General features: G+C 46.9%; 1 protein-coding gene across 1 annotated transcript; it reads left to right on the top strand.

Annotated features, from left to right (window-relative positions):
• Positions 1 to 11,413: 11,413 nt before the first annotated feature.
• LOC124702209 (myb-related protein P-like) lies at positions 11,414 to 16,165 on the top strand. The gene is made up of 3 exons (XM_047234332.1): positions 11,414 to 11,615; positions 11,751 to 11,880; positions 15,076 to 16,165. Exons 1-3 carry the CDS (start codon positions 11,483 to 11,485, stop codon positions 15,866 to 15,868), a joined length of 1,056 nt encoding a protein of 351 aa, XP_047090288.1. The 5' UTR covers positions 11,414 to 11,482; the 3' UTR covers positions 15,869 to 16,165.
• The last annotated feature ends 2,089 nt before the right edge of the window (positions 16,166 to 18,254 follow it).

Below are 18,254 nucleotides of genomic sequence, written 5' to 3'. Positions count from 1 at the left end.
TCCACCAACCCTAGCCGACCACCCTAAGGGGAAGGTGGAGTCCATGGTGGACTCCACCACCCTGGCCGGCCAAGAGGGAAGGAAAGGGAGGAGTCCCTATCCCCCTAGGTTTCACCCTTAGGTAAGTTTTTGAGTTAGACTCTTATTCGAATCTTTGGGCTAACCTTGGGGTTCCACCTATATAATGAGGGAGAGAGGGAGGGGGCCGGCCACCACTTGAGCCGCACCACCCAAGGGCACCCAAGGCTGGCGCCCCCTCTCCCCAAACCCTAGCCGCCCCCCTCCTCCCACTTCTCCCGTAGAGCTTAGGCGAAGCCCTGCCGGAGATCTCCACCACCACCGACACCACGCCGTCGTGCTGTCGGGATTCCGAGGAGGATCTACTACATCCGCTGCCCGCTGGAACAGGGAGAAGGACGTCGTCATCAACACCGAACATGTGACCGAGTACGGAGGTGCTGCCCGACTGTGGCACCGTCAAGATCTTCTACGCGCTTTTGAAAGCGGCAAGTGATCGACTACATCAACAACGAAATCTAATCTCGTAGGCTTTGGAAATCTTCGAGGGTTAGTCTCATCTTCATCTCGTTGCAACCATCTACTAGATTAGATCTTGGCTTGTTATTCGTTCTTGCGGTAGGAATTTTTTTGTTTTCTATGCTACGAATCTCATCAAGCATGTGGTCGGGTTGATCCTGCAGTGATGCATTGTGCCTCGATGCAAGCACCATCGTGTAAGCTCATGGTAGGATTTGTTCCACTCAGAGTCGAGTGCTCCGGCTGGGTCCGGAGCGCGCTAAACGGGATAACCATCCTCTGGGGTCTTGTGCGCCGGTGTTGTACCGCCCCACAAGCAGATATGCATGGGGGTATGATGACGATTAATAACAGCACCAAGAAGATCTTTATACGTTGGGACTACAAATGCAGAGTGTTGTATCAGTAGAGTATGTTCCCCTCAAGGGCGACTCGAGGGTTTATATCGAACTCTCGGGGAACTGAGCAAAGAGTAATCTCTTCTCTCTTCTTCTAGCAATCCTACAACTAAAATAAAAGCCTTGCGTCCCCAAATCCACCGTGTGGTTGACAAGCACAAGGTTTCGCGTAAGTAAATAAACACAAGTAAAAATATATCGAGTAAAATTAGATGAAATAAATTAACTAAGTAAAAACTGGAAGGGGTTGATTGTTTTTGGTGTTTTGGATGAAAATAAGAAAAGTAAATATTTTTGTAAGATCGGATTAAAATAGTGCTGCAAGCCTGCAAGTAAGAAAAAAGATAAAAGAAATATAAAGGTGTTTCTTATGATAAAAACTGGATCGGGGTTCATGGGTTCACTTGAATTCTGTCTTTTAAGTTGTAGTGGACAAATAGTAATTCATCAATGAGATATGAGGATGCAAAATAATAACATGAGTAAGATACGCATTCATATGGGCATCACGTCCTAACATAGAGATGATGCAACACATCTCTCTTATACTCCACAAGAAAGGGAAACTCCATGCAATCTTGAATTAAGAATCAACAGAGTATAGCATTAAGTACTTTGACATGATGTTTGAATATCAAATTTGCTACCTTGACCAAACAAGATCATCACTTTTGTCACGTGACGAACATAGAACATTCATTCACTTTATCCCTAGTGAGGTAGCAAAAGAAAAGGCCAAGCCATAATAGATCATGAATTTGTTGTCACTATTCAGTCACTAAAACCATGCTACTCCATCTAACACACACATCATCTCACACGCGCTCTTGCATAAATGTTGGATCAGAACAAATACTTAAGAATGGGGCACATAATATGCATCTATCAATACATATTACACATAATATGATCAGATCTTATAGCACAATATCATAGAATAAGGATCCACCACATAAGTATTACAAATATGGCCATAACCATGTGAGGCAGCTCATATGGCACTAAGAACTATGAAGAACATGAGAGAAATAGATCAAGCTACTGCCACAAACCTGTAGTCCAGAGGTGGACTACTCTCCCTTGATCATGGTGATGATGATGAAGACGTTGGAGAAGATGGAGATCCCTCCGGCGGCGATCCCGGTGGAGTTCCCCCCTCCAATCTTCTACGCGCAGCCTCCATTTTTGTGTTTCAATCTTTCTGTGGCGCTCTCCTCCCGAGAAGTCTTCGGGGCCATATATATAGTGATTTTTAGGTCAAACTACGTCGGTGGGAGAAAAGATCACGCGATTTGGACGATCGACGACCGAAAGAGGGAAGGTAGCACGCCCTACATGTTTGGGCACGCCAGCTGGGCTCTTTTGGGTCTCAGGCCCATCCAGGTGAGGTTCCAGTGCCCAGGGTGCTTCTCCCGACGAAAAAATGACTCTCTAAAAATCCCAGGTCAATTGACTCCGTATAGGTCTCTGAAAGTGCAAAATACACGAAACAGGGTTTTCCTGTGCTCCAGAGTTATAAACAAAAAAAGGGATCATTGGTAAATCCTCATAAACAATGGAAAACATGGTATTATCATCATATATGTTGGAAATATGTGGGAATTCAATATGATAAAGGACAAAGTTCATGTATGCATTTTACATGCATAAGGGTCACACCTCTATGTATGAACTCGAAGTGCATCAACCCTATATCTTTACGGTGAATGCGACTAATGTATGAAAGTTCTCAGGTTGATCACTAACCATTTTTTCCCTCCCACTATCAAGGGTTATCTAGAAACAGAGCGCTACCAGGAGTTGGGTTGCGTTGGAAGGAGAAGGTTTCCATGAGGGTGTCCCTGGCTATATTCCTGCTGCCCTATTGACGGGATTGGTTTTCAACCAATTGTAGAGTTAAGCGCTTTGGGAAGGAAAGGTTAATTTCCATGTAGATTTCTATGGGTATATTCCCACGGTCCTAATTTGACGTCGCACGAGCCCTACAATCCCGCCAATCCCTCAGCTAAAACTCCATGCAATGTAGAGCAGGACATCTGACCAATGCATCATATGGGGGAGGTCGCGGATTGACGGATTTTACTCTGATATGGGTCTAAAAAAGGTCCACAAGAACCCGGTGCCAAGGCACTGAAGTATGCAAGTTATTGCATAATAATCTTTGGGGTACATATATTTACAAAATGAGCAGACTATATGCGTACCCTCAGCATTGCGGCATGAGCCTACGAATGAATAGAATAAGCTAGAAGGGGATGAAAACATAATTATTTCTACTGCGGGTGGCGCCTAGCAGACGACAACACCGACTAAACTACGGAAGTGACATCAGCCTCGGCTTGCACTTACGCCGCCGAGGAAGATATCCGTTGGAGTTCTTCGACCAAGTTTGGCTCGGGGGTGGTAGTGATGTAGACACGTTAGAAACATTCGGGAAAGGGACATGCCGATGTCCCTTCCTTCCCTATCGAAGATCTTGTCCATTCGTTGCCACCACCCGTCCAGCTGCCTTGTCAGGTCGTCAAGGAACTTGACGATGTCGACGATTCATCTTCAAGACGGAGGGCTAGAGGCTCCATGCGCACTGATCGCATGGGCTTCCCGACCCACCGTACGACGTTGTCGACGTCCTCTAGGTCTTGACGGTGGCAGCGCTGAAGGTTCACGAGCTCGTGGATGTGTCGCCCGGAAGAGGTGCTCATCCGCTCCACCTTCTCCGCCAGGATTCGCACGAGTAACTCGCTCGAAGATAACTCTCGTTGGGCAGTAGCAAGTTGGTTTTGGAGGGCAAACTCCTGTGCCTCCCGGGAGGTCACCACGTCCAGTTTCACTTCAAGGTACTGATTGGCCGCGAAGAGGGCAAAGACCATTTGGCGCGCCTCTGCCAAGACGATTCTGCTCTAGCACCTCCATCGTCGGGCACAATCTTTCTACAAGGACCGAGCTTGGGAAGCCAACTGCATGGCATGGCGGGCCTCCACCTCCTCCGCGTGACGAGCTTTATCATGGCACCTCTCAGAGATTAGAAGGAGGGTGGCCTAGATCTTGGCCTTGGTCGCGTGAGCACTGTTCTAATGAAACTCCAGGTGGGGGATTCGTTGTCAAGGACGACATTCTTGTCCTTAATCTAGGCTTCATCCTTGCCAAGATATTTTTGGACGTCCTCAAGATATTTGTGGACGTCCTCGAGGTCCCTCTCCTTCACGGCCATATATATCTAGGGCCCGTGCATGGAGATCTACGTCGAGCTGAGACAACGCCACATCGTCCCCTGGGAAGCACCAAAAACCAAGCCTAGCTCACGCGCTCCTGCCAATGGCCACAACCCATCGTTGTTCACGGGGTTGGCCGCAGATGACGAAGCGGACCTAGAGGGCGAGACCTCATCCGGCTCCATCACGGTACCTACAAGAAGAAGACGCGTCAAAAAATGGAATCCTAGGTCCAGAACAAAGAATAAGAACCGAAGCTCGAGGGCTTACCCAGGGACAAAGCTGCATCAGGGGTAGCCCCCAACCCTGAAGTGCCCCTTCCGCCCGAGGAGGCGGACGGTCCAATCTTAGCAGTCATCCTCGCGTCGAATGCTACCGGGGAGGCGATCGGAAACAATGGTAGGGCTTCGTAACTGAAATGCAAAGTGAGAGAACATCATTGCATGTCCACGGGACCGGACTAGAAGGAGTTAGAAGAAATGAAATATGCAAAGCCACCCGCTTATGCATGTAAAATGCATGCATGAACTTTGTCCTTTATTGTTGCATATTCCCACTTAGCTGCATCTGATATAGTGTTGTGTTATGTTCATGTTTTATAATGTTTTATGGGGATTTTCCATCGATCCCCTTTCATTGGTTTATAGCTCTGAGAACATGAAAAACCTATTCTGTGTATTTTTAAGTTTCACGGACCTTACGGAACTCAAATGGACCAGGGCTTTTTCCGGAGTTTATATTTTTTCAGAAGGCAATTTGAGAACTTGAAGTACACGAGGGGGCCCATGAGGCCTAAAAGCGCCCAGGTGGCAGGGTCACCCCTGGACACGCCACCTGGCTTGTTTCCCTCATCGAGCGTCGTCAGCTGTCTGTCTTGATCTCCAAATGTTTCTCTTGACCTAAAACCGACTATATATATGACCCCCAAGGTGTTCTCATGACATTGTCGGAGCCATCACCGGTTGCATTTCCACCCTCTCCAACATCATCAATACCGCCACCATGATGAAGAGGGAGTATTCCACTCTGGACTATGGGTTTGTGGCAATACCTTGATCTATCTCTATCTTGAGCTATGTTTTTTAGATACCATATGACCTTCCTATCATGATTATGGAAAAAAAAATCCTATGTGGTGGACCTTTTGTTTTATTGGATGATCTATGAGACCTGAATCTTTTATTGCGTTCTTGATGTATTAATAGATGCATATTGTTACCCCGTTCTTTAGTACTTGTTCTGATCAAACTTGTATGCAAGAGCATGTGTGAGGTATGATGTGTATTAGATGGAATAACATGGCGGTAGTACTGAGTTTCGACAGCAAGCCTTATCTCTACTACAGTCTTTACCAATTCTTTTGTTACCTTACTAGGGACAAAGTGAATGCATGTGATATATAATTCTTAGTGACAACTAAGAAGTCTTGTTTAATCTATGGATCATATGCTTGATCTATTGTGATATGATTAATTCAAGGTTGTATATTTGTTGTTCAAACATCATGTCAAAGTGCATATTCTAGATTGCTTGGAGTGTATCCCTTTCTATATAAGTAAGATGTGTAGTACCCTCTTTATGTTAGGATGTAATGCCCATATGATATGAGTTCTTATCAAGAAACATAATAAAATCTCATCAATATTTAGTTATCTATCATGTTCTTAATGCCACCACACCTATATGAGAGAGTAGACAAGTGAACCCATGAACCCCGGTCCACCTTTTATCATAAGAAACAACTTTTACTTGCCTTTACATTTTTAGCATTAATTAATTTCGAAAATACAAAAATATATTTAACTACAACCAGAAACCCCAAAACATATTTATTTACTTCTTTTAGTTTACTTTCTAGTTTTAATTTTCTTTCTAGTATTTTACTTTACTAATACTGAAGCCTTGTGCTTGACAACCACAAGGTGGAGTGGGGGCACAAGATAAAAAAATTTCTTTGCATATTGCTAGATGAGGTTGGAAGAAGCTTCGCCTTTGTTCCCCGAGATTCGACACAAACCCGAGTCACCCATGTGGGGAAAATTTCTATTGTTGCATCACTCTGCACTCGGAGTCACAATAAATTGACACATTTGTTGTAGTGTCATCACCCACCTAGGACCACCTCCCTTTCATGAAAGAGGAGCTCGTCCCCGGCCGCGAAGGTTATCTGAGCGCAGGACCGACGATGATTCCGTAAGGCTTTGTTTGCGGGGGATCCAGAGAGGAAGCAGTAGCGTCCTCGCGCTCCTCGTTATCTATTGTCTCATGCGGGGACGAAATCCCTGACGTCCCCGCGAAGCAGCCCATCGACGGGTCTTCCCCGAGGAAGTACACCACCTGTTCAGGCAGAAGGAACAGACAATCTGAACTCTCCATGGAAAATGTTGAGGGCTCTTCCCCCTATACTGGATTTGGTGATGGAGTCTCAGTAGGGTAGCCACAGGAAGCCGCAAACAAGACGTTCCATTATACAGATCATGCTCGGGTGCATCTAGTGGTCCTCGATCCCCCACTTTTCGCAGTCGGGGAGAGAGGCGATGATGGCGTTATGATCATCGTCTGCCCAAAGTGGGCACACTCCGGGAGGGAGATCGTCTGATGCACCTCCCTTGCACGCGAACTTCACTTGCCCGTCCAGATGTTTTGGGCCAAGCGGCCCTGAGCTTAGTCGGGTAGCATCGCAAGGGCCCTCGTACACCCACATCGAGTGCAGACACTGGTGCAGCAGCGCCATGCATTCTCACAGGAAGTTCGACACGATCTAGTGCATTGTCAGCCGTCACTGCCGGAGACTCTTAATCCTCTCGAGGATTGGAGTTAGTCTATCATCGTGGGGGCTGGGAAACTCTTAGGAGGCGCTTGTCATTGCCGGGGAAACGGGATCCTCAAATGGGTCGAGTTGCTCCGGAAAGCGGATAAAGCACTAATTCCGGCATCACTAGGCAATCTCTCTTGAAGGTCTTCAGGTAAGTACTCGTCGACAAGCTCGTCTCTGAGGGAGAACTCCACTCCCATGGCTAGATCCGTTGCACCGACAACGCCTGGAACAAAGTAATGTTGGAAGAGGGAAACCGACGGCATGACCAGACGAAGCTCTCAAACAAGTGTTGGAATGCCGCCAAGGAGGTAGGAACGCGACAATAAAGTTAGGCCATGTATACCCTATACCCTGCCATCGCTTAATGGAAGAACATCAACAACGGGGGGAGGACCACGGCGGAGTATCCCTAGCCAGATTTGGTCCATGTTTTCTTGTGTGATGGTGGTGAGCGGACCTGGGGGTGGTTCAGGTGTTGCTTCCGCGTTGGGAAAGGATGCTCTTGGATTAATGGCGTGTGTTGGGTCTTGCCGGTGCAACCCCTAATTTTTTGTGGTGGTGCTTGGCCTCGGTGGGTTGACACTAGCCCCCGCATCGGATGTACATGCACATCAGACTGCATTTTTCACACGATTTACTGCAGTTGTGTTCGCCTCAGCCGTCGCCGCTGTTACTTGTGTGGTCTTAGTGTCGTATATAGGACATTCCATGAACACCGCAACGGGTGGGTCAGTCCCGCGAGATATTGAGTCAGTGAACTAGTCTTATGACTCGTAATCAGGGACGGGGAAGATAGATCTGTCGTTATGGCTGCCACTTCTAGCCTGCTCAGCGATGAATCATTGTCGACGGGGGAGTTGAAGGCAGCCGCGATGAAGAATGTCATCCCCGTTGACTGCTGCGGCGATCGAGTTCCTAGTGTTGTTAGCCCCAACGCTTTCAGTTGCATCGGTGATGCCGACGAAAGTGATGTTGTGGTTGGCCGGATCGATTGCGCACATGCGCGATCGGCACCCTCGTTGGCTTATGGATGCCTTTGGAGGCAAGGCTGTTGATGAGTGCATTTTTAGGATGTTTTTACACCGTTATTTCATTAAGATATCGTTGAGTAGCAATATGATTTTCGTATTTCACCGCGCTACCGTGCCCTTTTATGCTTGTCTACGAAGGATCTCAAAATAATTAGGCAATGATGAAATATCAATAAAAACTATCATTTTATGGTATTTGACGTGATAAAAATCATTTAAGCACTTAAATATGCACTTGGAAGAAAGGGGATGCGAGGACAACTTCCAGTAAGTTAGCGGGCATCGGTACGGGGGGAGCCCGCCCGTACCGTCCACCCGTACGGCGTGTCAGGAGCACCGCCTCGTCAAAACTTTCATCTCGCACAGGCGGCAGGGAGATCTGAGACGCCCAGCTTCGGAAAACACAGAAACACCGCCCTGGACAGATCTAGAGGAGGAACTTTGGAGAAGACATCATCCGGTCTGCTACGCGGATCATTAGAGGACAAGGCATCATGCCCTTCATCATCAACCGCTGCATCTCCATCACCATCACTAGTCCCATTCTCCTTCAACCATAGTTGTAATCTTGATTGCTATTGTGGATTTGTATTCGAATTTATTCCATTACTTTCATCCCATCCACAAGAGTATGATGATGTTCTTGATTGTTTCCATGTGTGAGTAGTTCCTTTTGTTCTTGGGGAGATGGAGAAACCCTGGCATGAATATGAGATGAATCTAAGATGATCTATGATTTTAAGTATTAATGTGTGTTATCTCTCTCTTGATATTATATGTTGTGCACCATGTAATATTTGCCTTATGGTCTCGAGAGCGAAGTACCCTTTCAAGTGTGGTAAAGTGAACGACGAGAAGTGACATTACCATATCGGCACTTTAACACATGGATGAGGGGGATAAAGGGGGACTCAACAAGCACATATCGACAACCATGGGGGTAAAACCCTTAATTGCGAAAGTAAATATGTGGTTTGCAGAAGGCTAGCCGCAGTGGTTATTTAGAGATGCGATGACCGATGGCTTTCTGGGCTCATCTTGTTATGGAGCTCTCTCCACACACAATACGATTGAAAACATATTTTATCTTGATTAACATGAATCCTAATGCTAGAGGGGGTCCAATAATCCCCGAAGACACTTTGTCTTATTAAGTTTCAACCCATTTCCCACGACGCTTTTTTACTTATTTCTTTGTTTACTTTCTTGCAACCTATTACAACCATCCTTTAAAACACCTTAATCTTGAGATTAGAGAACAATTTACAAGTAGCTTTTAACATATAGTAGCAAGGGGCATTAAGACCTTAACTAGTAGCTCCTCGTGGTTCGATACTTTTATTTCAAAACTAGCTACAATTAATTTGTGTACTTAGTCATCAGTCGTAGTTTCCTGTGGTGATCATGCATCTAGATGTGATCTAGCGGCTAACCGGCGGAAGGGGTCCTGCCAGTCATGTGACCCTAGATGTCCTCGTCAGCCCCAAGGTGGGCGCCAACCGTCGTGTATTAACAACGCAGATGCTACAGGGATAGCTTACGGATGGTGGTTGACGATGACGACATTGGAGCACATGTATGATATTGGCACACGACACTATGTACCTAGGTTCGACCCATCTCGGTGGAGGTAAAGACCTACTCCTGCTTGATTATAATGATATCTATACGACCACGGTGTTGTTGGCGGTGCAGATGGAAGCTATGGTGGCTATGAGGATGAATGGTTTGTCCCTTTACGTGATCCTGGTCAATCCTTATATAGAACTTAACCTAGGGTTTTACAACATGTGGCTGAGTCATCTAAAACCCTAGCCGACTACCACCGTTGATTTCTTTGCTTCCAAAATGTTCTTGATAGATCGACCGGGCTTCTTCGTCATACTGTGCCTTGATTAGTAGACTCCTCGATACATATGGCGTCTGGATTGGACCACCCCGATCTTGATCAATGACTCGCTTTCGTGGGCGTAGTCGGTTGAACATTCCCTCGTCACTAAGAATGGCATATTGTACAATGAAGAAAATAGTCTTCTCTTATTTAATGAGATATGTCCTGATCTTCACCTGATTGTGGAAGAGGAAAGTATCAACTCTCCTTCGCGCCTTTATTCAGCTTGCTTCTTCTTGTTCGTACATTTGGGACGGGGAGAGACTCTCACACGAGAAAACGGATCATTTCTTATGTATATGGAATTACTTTTTCTTTCCTCCGGCTCAAAAAATTTATTGCTCCTCTCCTTTTAGTAGACCGTGGCCGGTACTGCAGTTTATTCGGGGAAAAGCTACTGCACAAGCCTCAGCCGAAAAGAACTCGATCCTAGATGGGCAGGGTCGTCTCTGGAGGGCACAATGCCCGTCTCACTTTCTAGCGCAGTAATGCAGACGGCACTGTTGGGTACGATACGGAGGGGGGGACCGATCGAAACGCTGGATCTATGAGGACGTACGCGAGCGCGCGATGGATGGACTTGCCCACCCTAATCGCGCTACAAGAGCTGGATCAACAGCCTAGACGGCCGAAAAAGGGCCGAAAAAGGAAGGGTCGAGCTCGATAGGAACACAGCGACGTCGAGACGCACCCAAAAAATCTTCACGCTTACTCGCCCCGCAGGCCCGGATTTTCTCCCCGGCGAGTACCGATCGAGGGACAGACACGCACGGCGCAACTCACGACGTTGCGTAGGCGACAAATCACGGTCGTCTATCGTCGTCATAGGTACCTTGGGCGAGCTAGTGGCAGGAGCAGTAATGGTAACGCTTGCGTTGGCGCGCGACCTGGAGTATCCTAGAGCGGCCGGCCGGCGCGCGACGTAAGTATTACAGGCTTGTAGCGATGGATGTATGTGCAGACAACGTGGTCGCTGGCAAGGCCGCGGAGCAGGACGGTGGCGAGGCCTGGTGCCACGGCGCCCCCATGGCCCGCGGGCGCCCACGCGGCCCCGCCTCCAGCCACACGTACGGCGCCTCGTCATGTCCCTACTCCGGACCAAAGTTTAATGGCCGATCCTACGTAGTACTGCTCCTACGTTCCACTTCCACCCTCCCCGGCCGAGGGTCGGCGTCGCCCGCCCGCCCGCGCGGTGCTATATTAAGGCGTCGCATCTTGCCGCCGTGCGTATCGAGCTAGAGCTAGCTCCCAACAAACCGATCAGAAAGAGGAGAGATCATCGATAAACTCATAGTAGGTAAACCCGGCCGACGCCCGGCCCTCACACACACACACACACACACACACACACACACACACACACACACACACACCAACTCCTTTTGGACGCGACTGCACATCCCATCGCACTGGACGTGGTGCCTTGCTAGCCTCTGCATCGCGCCGCTCTGCCGGCGGGTGAGCGCAGCGCAGGCACGCGCGGTTTGGTTGCTCCATCGTGTCGTTGGGAGCTAACTAGGGAGGCGCGCGTGCGGCCGCCGGGATATATCGCTCATCTGGTTCATCATATTCATACCCATAGACCTATCCGGAGGATGGGGAGGGCGCCGTGCTGCGACAAGGTGGGGCTCAAACGCGGGCGGTGGACGGCGGAGGAGGACGACGCCCTCGCAAACTACATTGCCGAACACGGCGAGGGCTCGTGGAGGTCGCTGCCCAAGAATGCAGGTAGGTGTTTTCTTTCTTTGGAGAGCTTAAAAAACTGATCAGAGACTTGTGCAGATTAACTCGTTATAGGCATCCATGGCTAACATGTCGATATGGTTCTCTCCTTGCTTCCGCGCGCGGCATATATATATTCAGGGCTGCTGAGGTGCGGCAAGAGCTGCCGCCTCCGGTGGATCAACTACCTCAGAGACGGGGTGAAGCGGGGGAACATCTCCAAGGAGGAGGACGACCTCATCGTCAAGCTCCATGCCACACTTGGCAACAGGTACCAGCACACATACGTGTCTCCACCATACTCATGCTTCTGCTTATTTGCCCTAATCTGCACGTTAAATGATATGCTGTTACACCCTCGCACAAGATTATTTCATACTACTACTTTTTTTTGTTCAAGAATAGTTTATATATGTGCAGTTTCTAGCATTAATTTGCCACAAGCTTCTGTTCTCTCCTATACAAAGACGTAATCAGTGAGTAAAATAAAGTTCCATAGGAATCACCAGCCACATAGGTCTGTCCAAACAGCTCATAAAAAAGTCTACTCAGTCCCCTGGCACCTAGTACACCGGTCCTATGGTACATGCAATGGCTTTCTCTCGTGCACTTTCTAAGTGGAGTATATGGTAAGTCTGTTCTGGATAAGATAGACTTTTCTAGAGACTATGCTAATAAAGATATCACATCTAAAGATCCAGCACGCTGCATGCTACCCCCTCCGTATCAAATTATAGACGTTTTAGATAACTAGAATAGTGTGCTAGAATGTCTTGTAAATTGGTACAAAGAAATAATACGTACATCACCTACCACACCGGTACTATGGTACATGCAATGGTTTTGTCACGTGCACTCTCAAACTGTGTTAGTACTCCTCCTGCCAATGAACAAGCTTTTTTTCTTCAAAATTTAAGCCAAGTAAAGTTTAAGCAAAATTTTAGATAATTCCTTAATAAATATGTTATTCTACAGATATCATATAGAAATATGCTTCATGATGTACCTAATGATACTGATTTTATTTTTTGCGTCTTAATAACTTTTAATAAAATCTTAGTCAAATTTTATATGGTTTGACTATGCAAAAATAGTATAAGCCCTATTTTTTTTGGACTGGAGATAGTATATCCTCCCTCTGCTCCGATTAAATCGATTACAACGGATCAGAGGGAGTATATGTTAAGTCTGTTCAGGATGACATGACTTTTGTGGAGACTATGTTAAGAGTTGAGATATCACATCTAATGATCATCCAATACGCTACTAACACATACATCATCGTGGTGTTGCTCTTTTCCAGACGGGCCGTGGGTCGTTTTGGAGAAAAGCAAGACCATACAGCTGAAAACAACGCATGCAATCACCTCACTCTCGATCGCATCCGTCGTTTCATATGTTGTGTTCTACTACTGTGCTTACTACATTTATGCTGTGTTTCCGGGACGGTCAATTTATTTACCGATGCCGTCCTTGTCGGTTGTCGCGCTGCTTGCATCCTGAACCTGTGGCCGGAGGGCATGGCGCGTCGGCAAGTCTCTGGCAGTAGTTCTTTTCTCAATCAATGCATGAAACTCACCTTCTAGGCAACACACGCGCGTCCTGCATGGCCAGCCCGGCCCCATCGCCCTCCCTTTCGCTCTAAGAAGAAAGGTAGCCGAGCTCGGTAATTTGTAGAGCACGGTGGTACACGTAGGGTGTCCAACGAAGCATGGTCTGCCAATGCTAAGTATATCTGTGATGCCAGTCCAAGCACGTAGTCCTTTAAACTCCAACACAAACTCACTAGTCACTTACCTAGCTAAAGAGAAGCAACACGTGCATGACAGTGTGCCCCATCTTGTGTGCTTTCTCGTGTTGAAACATATGTATATATGACACACAAGATAGCTACTGCTGGCTACAATTGAATAATCTCATTATTTAACGAACAATCATTAAAAATATATATTGTTCTTAATTTCTAAAAAAACTACTACATATGATTTTTATGAGGATTTTTTTTATACAAATGAAGTGATCTTCGCGTTTGATGTGTTTGAGTTCTGGGGGAAGGAGGGCACACTGGAGCAAAAAGTGTTTTAAGAATATCTTAGCATGGCCGGCGTTACTCTAGATTTGAAATATCTTCATGAAATTTTATACTCCTATAGAATTACCTCCTAAAACATATAACGCCATAAGAACATATGTGTACGTTTTTTGCGGAACATGTACTTGTATGTCAATATGTACAAAGCTTACCCAAATGTATCGAATTAAAACACTGTCTTTAGATTTACTCCAAATGATATACTCCATATGATCCATAATAGGTGTCAGAGCTCTAGTTCAATTTACTTCAAATTTGAACTAAAGCTCCAACGGTTATTATTGATTAGAGGGAGTACAAAATACGAATAAATAAGAAATTTCAAAGCTACATACTTGAGACTTTTGTCTATGCATCCCTAAAGCATTTTCTTATACGTTTTCAGTAATTTCTGTTATAAATTTAGATCAATTCCTTTTTACTTGACGAATAGCTAAAGCGCATTCTTTTATTTGCTGGAAAAAGATGTCTTGTAGATACGGTGAGAGTTTAACTTTCACCTAACTAATCTTTCGTACATTAGATATCGAAACTTGAACGTTGATTGTATTCAGTTACAACAAATAAAGTTACGCACGGCGCGTAAAACTCGACTAGAAACTACCAACAACGTGCATGCATGGTTTTCTCTCTCTTGTGAGTTTGTGAGGGTGAAGAAGCTCTCCCAACTCAACAAGACGCGGCAAAATATGCACATGCATACATGTGCGTGGGCGCACGCGCATGAATACCTCTAGTAGATATAACCTCACCAATTGCAAGTAGCAATGCTGGCGAGGAAGCAAGAATTAGCTATAGTAGTATACTACTAGGTTTCTCTTGTCTCAGTTAAGCTGTCACGTTGTTTCAGTGCTTTCTCGTGGGGTGTTCTCTATCATCTTTTTGTCCTATAATTATTTTCCCGGAAATAAGGAGAATAATCCCGTTGTCATTGGTCGTTGAATACATCTGGCTCACGAGTCCCTGTCGCTAGGCCCTGCGGATTAAATGCTGGGCCTACATGTCTTGATCGTCTTCGGCTTTACGTTGACAAATACAGTGGTACTGATGTTGAGAGCAAATGAAAGGGGACCCTGGCCTGAGGTCCAGGGCTCTAGTCCACTTGGTACTAGCAGCTGCCGCTCTTAAGTGTGCGCTGAGCTATCAGCGCTTCACTACACACACACTCTTGCCCATACGTGATTACGGCACGCAGGGTAAAATGTCACCTTCGCGCGTAAATATCCCCGGCCATTTGCTCTTTTTGCCGCCTCATCATGCACGTAGTAAAAAACCTCTAGTACTAGCTAGGAAGCATCTGATTCTGACTTGCTGTATGCGAATTTTTCAGGTGGTTGGCATCTGATTCTGACTTGCTGTATGCGAATTTTTCAGGTGGTCGCTGATCGCCAGCCACCTGCCGGGTCGGACAGACAACGAGATCAAGAACTACTGGAACTCGCACCTGAGCCGGCAGATCCACACGTTCCGGAGGACGTACGCCGCCGGCAACGACACCACCGTGACCATCGACATCACCAAGCTCACCGCCGCCGGCAAGCGGCGCGGCGGCCGGACCCCCGGACAGTCGCCGAGGAGCGTCGCGAAGAACCAGCAGACGGAGCCGGCGAAGACGAAGAAGAAGGACATCGTCGTCGGCTCCAGCCCGGCCGTGCCGGCGAAGGCGAAGGACGTCGTCGTCTCCACGTCGTCGGCATCATCGAGCCCGCCTCAGAGCGACGGGGCGCGGAGCGTGGTGGTCGACCCGGAGCAGAACCAGCCCAGCAACGGCGTCAGTGGCAGCGTCAGCCACAGCCTCAGCTCGGACGGGCCGTGCAGCGAGGACGAGACGTGGCCCCTGGTAATGGAGCCCGTGGACCAGACTGGGCTGCTGGAGGCGAACAGCGCGGTTGACCAGACTGGGTTCTGGGAGGCGAACAGCTCCATGAACTGGGAGGGAGAGACCGAGATGGAGGCCCTCCTGTCCGGCGGCGTCGTGCCGGAAGGCCCGGCTCAGGTGGACGACCTGCTGGACATGGACTGGGAGGGCCTCGCATCCGATCTCTGGGACGCGCCAGCCCAGTATGATGTAGCCCAGCCCGCGGAGCCACAGGCGGCCGCGACGACGGGCTCCGACCCGGAGGAGCTCGAGTCGTTCGTCAGCTGGCTCCTGTCGGACGCGAGCTAACTGAGAAGACCTTGGAACGGCAGCGGCGAGCAGCCGTAACCCATCATAGCTCAGTGCAGGTGTTTCGTTTGGGAAAGTTTTGGTAGCTTTCGTAGTTTTCCTGTAAGTATGTGTGGTCTTGTGCGTGCAAATGGCGGTGTTACTTTTCTTCTTTCATAGGGTGGAGTGATGCCTAGTAGAGTCTCATGTGGGTGTAGTTGGGACCGGTAGGTTTATGTGCAGTGCATCCCGGTTGCTGTGGAAGCTCGCACGATCGCACCTGCATCAACAGTGAAATGAAGTGAAAGTGAATTGCAATGTTCGAACCGAGCCTGTCCCCGATCGATCTCTCTTTTGGACAGAGTAACAGGAGGATAAATGGATAATAAAGTCAACTCCTGTCCCCACTCTTGTCACACACTCACACTTCGATACTATCCAATGCTTTGCTTCTAGTTCACATCCTGCAGCTTCAGTACATCAGGCTACCCTTTGGATGCTTTCGAAAGCTCGCAATGTTTTGCTCTTCAATAGAAAAAAAATGCTTGGTCAGTTTCGCAGGTTATTTGTGCTGTCCATGCATTTCTTACTGTATGTTCAAAGGAGCAGCAAGCTCTGGCTGTAAGCGACTCAGGACCTCCTGCTGCATGCAGTTCCAAGCCTAAACCCTGCGGAAGCTCTCTTCTCTCTGCCAGCACCAGGTTCGACTGCCTTTCGCGATGCAGCGTTCAACCCTGCGACCGATGCAAATGCTGCTGGGCTGGGGGTGTTCCTGCATGATCCTAATCGGAGAATAAAGCTCTTTATCTATGTTGTCTCGTTGATATCTTGAGTGTTGCAGGAAGAAGCACAAGCTTTGCTCTTAATTGGCTCTCAGGGTAGTGCAGCCGTTGGGCTGGTCCAATGTTTCACTTCTCTCTGATAACAAAGATCTTGTTGATACATCAACAGAAGATGGTCTGTTTTATAGGACAGGTCTTTGGTCGATCAAGCGCAATCACGGGAGAACTCACTCTCATTAGGTACTGAAGGTACCAATAGATACCTCACGCTGATAACAAGACGCTTACTAAGCGCGCATTTCAGGATAGTTCTGATACCCACAGTCTGTTTAGATGTATTGTAAGTTGAACTTGTTTTCCTTCTCTTTGCTTTTAGTTATCCGGTTATCCCTCTTGCTAACTGACAGTTAGCCGAGAATTTAGATAGAGCTCGATGGATGGTTTGTTTTTTATAGATTCCTAGTGGGCTGAGGTTATGGGTGTTTCACTTTGGATTTCTTTCAGTTGGGCTTGTCCATTTTGCGTTTTTAATTTTAGAATTACATACACGAGAAGAGTTAGATAGGATAGGATTGTGTGAGTGTGGTGTTTTGGAGGCCGAGCTACATGTAACTCTTTATTTTTAAAAACTCAAAATTCGTATTTCAAAGTTTAAAAAAATCTAAAACAAAATCCTATAGGTAGCTAATGATGTAAGCTATAATGTTGCAAAATGTCAATACAATATGTTATACGAAATTTAAAAATATCTGACAAAACTAGTAATCCTCAAATGTTAGACTTTGTCATTTTTGTGTAGCCTAGAATATAAATTTCCGTGTACCCTAGAATATGAAGTGGTTTGTATTGAGATTTTGCACTATTGTAGTACACATCATTGGCTATCTCTAGAGTTTTAAAATAGATTTATTTTAAGATTAAATACGAATTCTGAGTGTTTGAAAATAAAAAACTGCATGTAGTTTGGCATGTATTTGAAGTTTTCAAGGATTATGTGCAATATTATATTCCAAGTCTCTCGCGCATATGTGTACCTCGAGATATACCCTGCGAGGGTCATTCCTAATACCACACCAAAAAAATAGGGAATCATCTGCATTTACGTTAAGTTATTTACGTTAAGTTATAGGCTTTAGGTTGCTTGCCATGAATCCCTTTAATATGGACGCACTAGACGATCTAGTGTGGTATACCATCTAGCGATCCAGCTACAGGATTTTATGTGGTTGTCACGCGTATGTCCTTAGGTCTATACTATTTTATCCTAACGAGGTTTGCTCCAGAACAACCCCTTTCCCAAACTCAACAAAATCCAACCGCTATTGTTTAGGCCCATGTCCAAACCTAAGTGTAAGACTCAGTATTTTTACGTATAGGTATACCGTCGCCGCAAGACAGTTTGGCGGGCATCGCAAGACAGTCCGGCGTCACAAGACAGTTCGACGCGAACACCACAAGACAGTCCGGCGCCGCAAGACAGTCTGACGCAAGCACCACAAGACAGTCTGGTTAGTCTCGTTTCCAACGCGATGGACAATCCGACCGAATTGAACCGGACAGTCCGGCGGACTATCCGGCCGTTCGTCGCGCTGTCACGCCGCCTTCTAGCCTGCACGCCACCCAAA

Source organism: Lolium rigidum, chromosome 3 (assembly GCF_022539505.1).
Source record: "Lolium rigidum isolate FL_2022 chromosome 3, APGP_CSIRO_Lrig_0.1, whole genome shotgun sequence".
Lineage (NCBI taxonomy): Eukaryota > Viridiplantae > Streptophyta > Magnoliopsida > Poales > Poaceae > Lolium > Lolium rigidum.
This window is presented reverse-complemented; position numbering and strand designations above follow the sequence as displayed.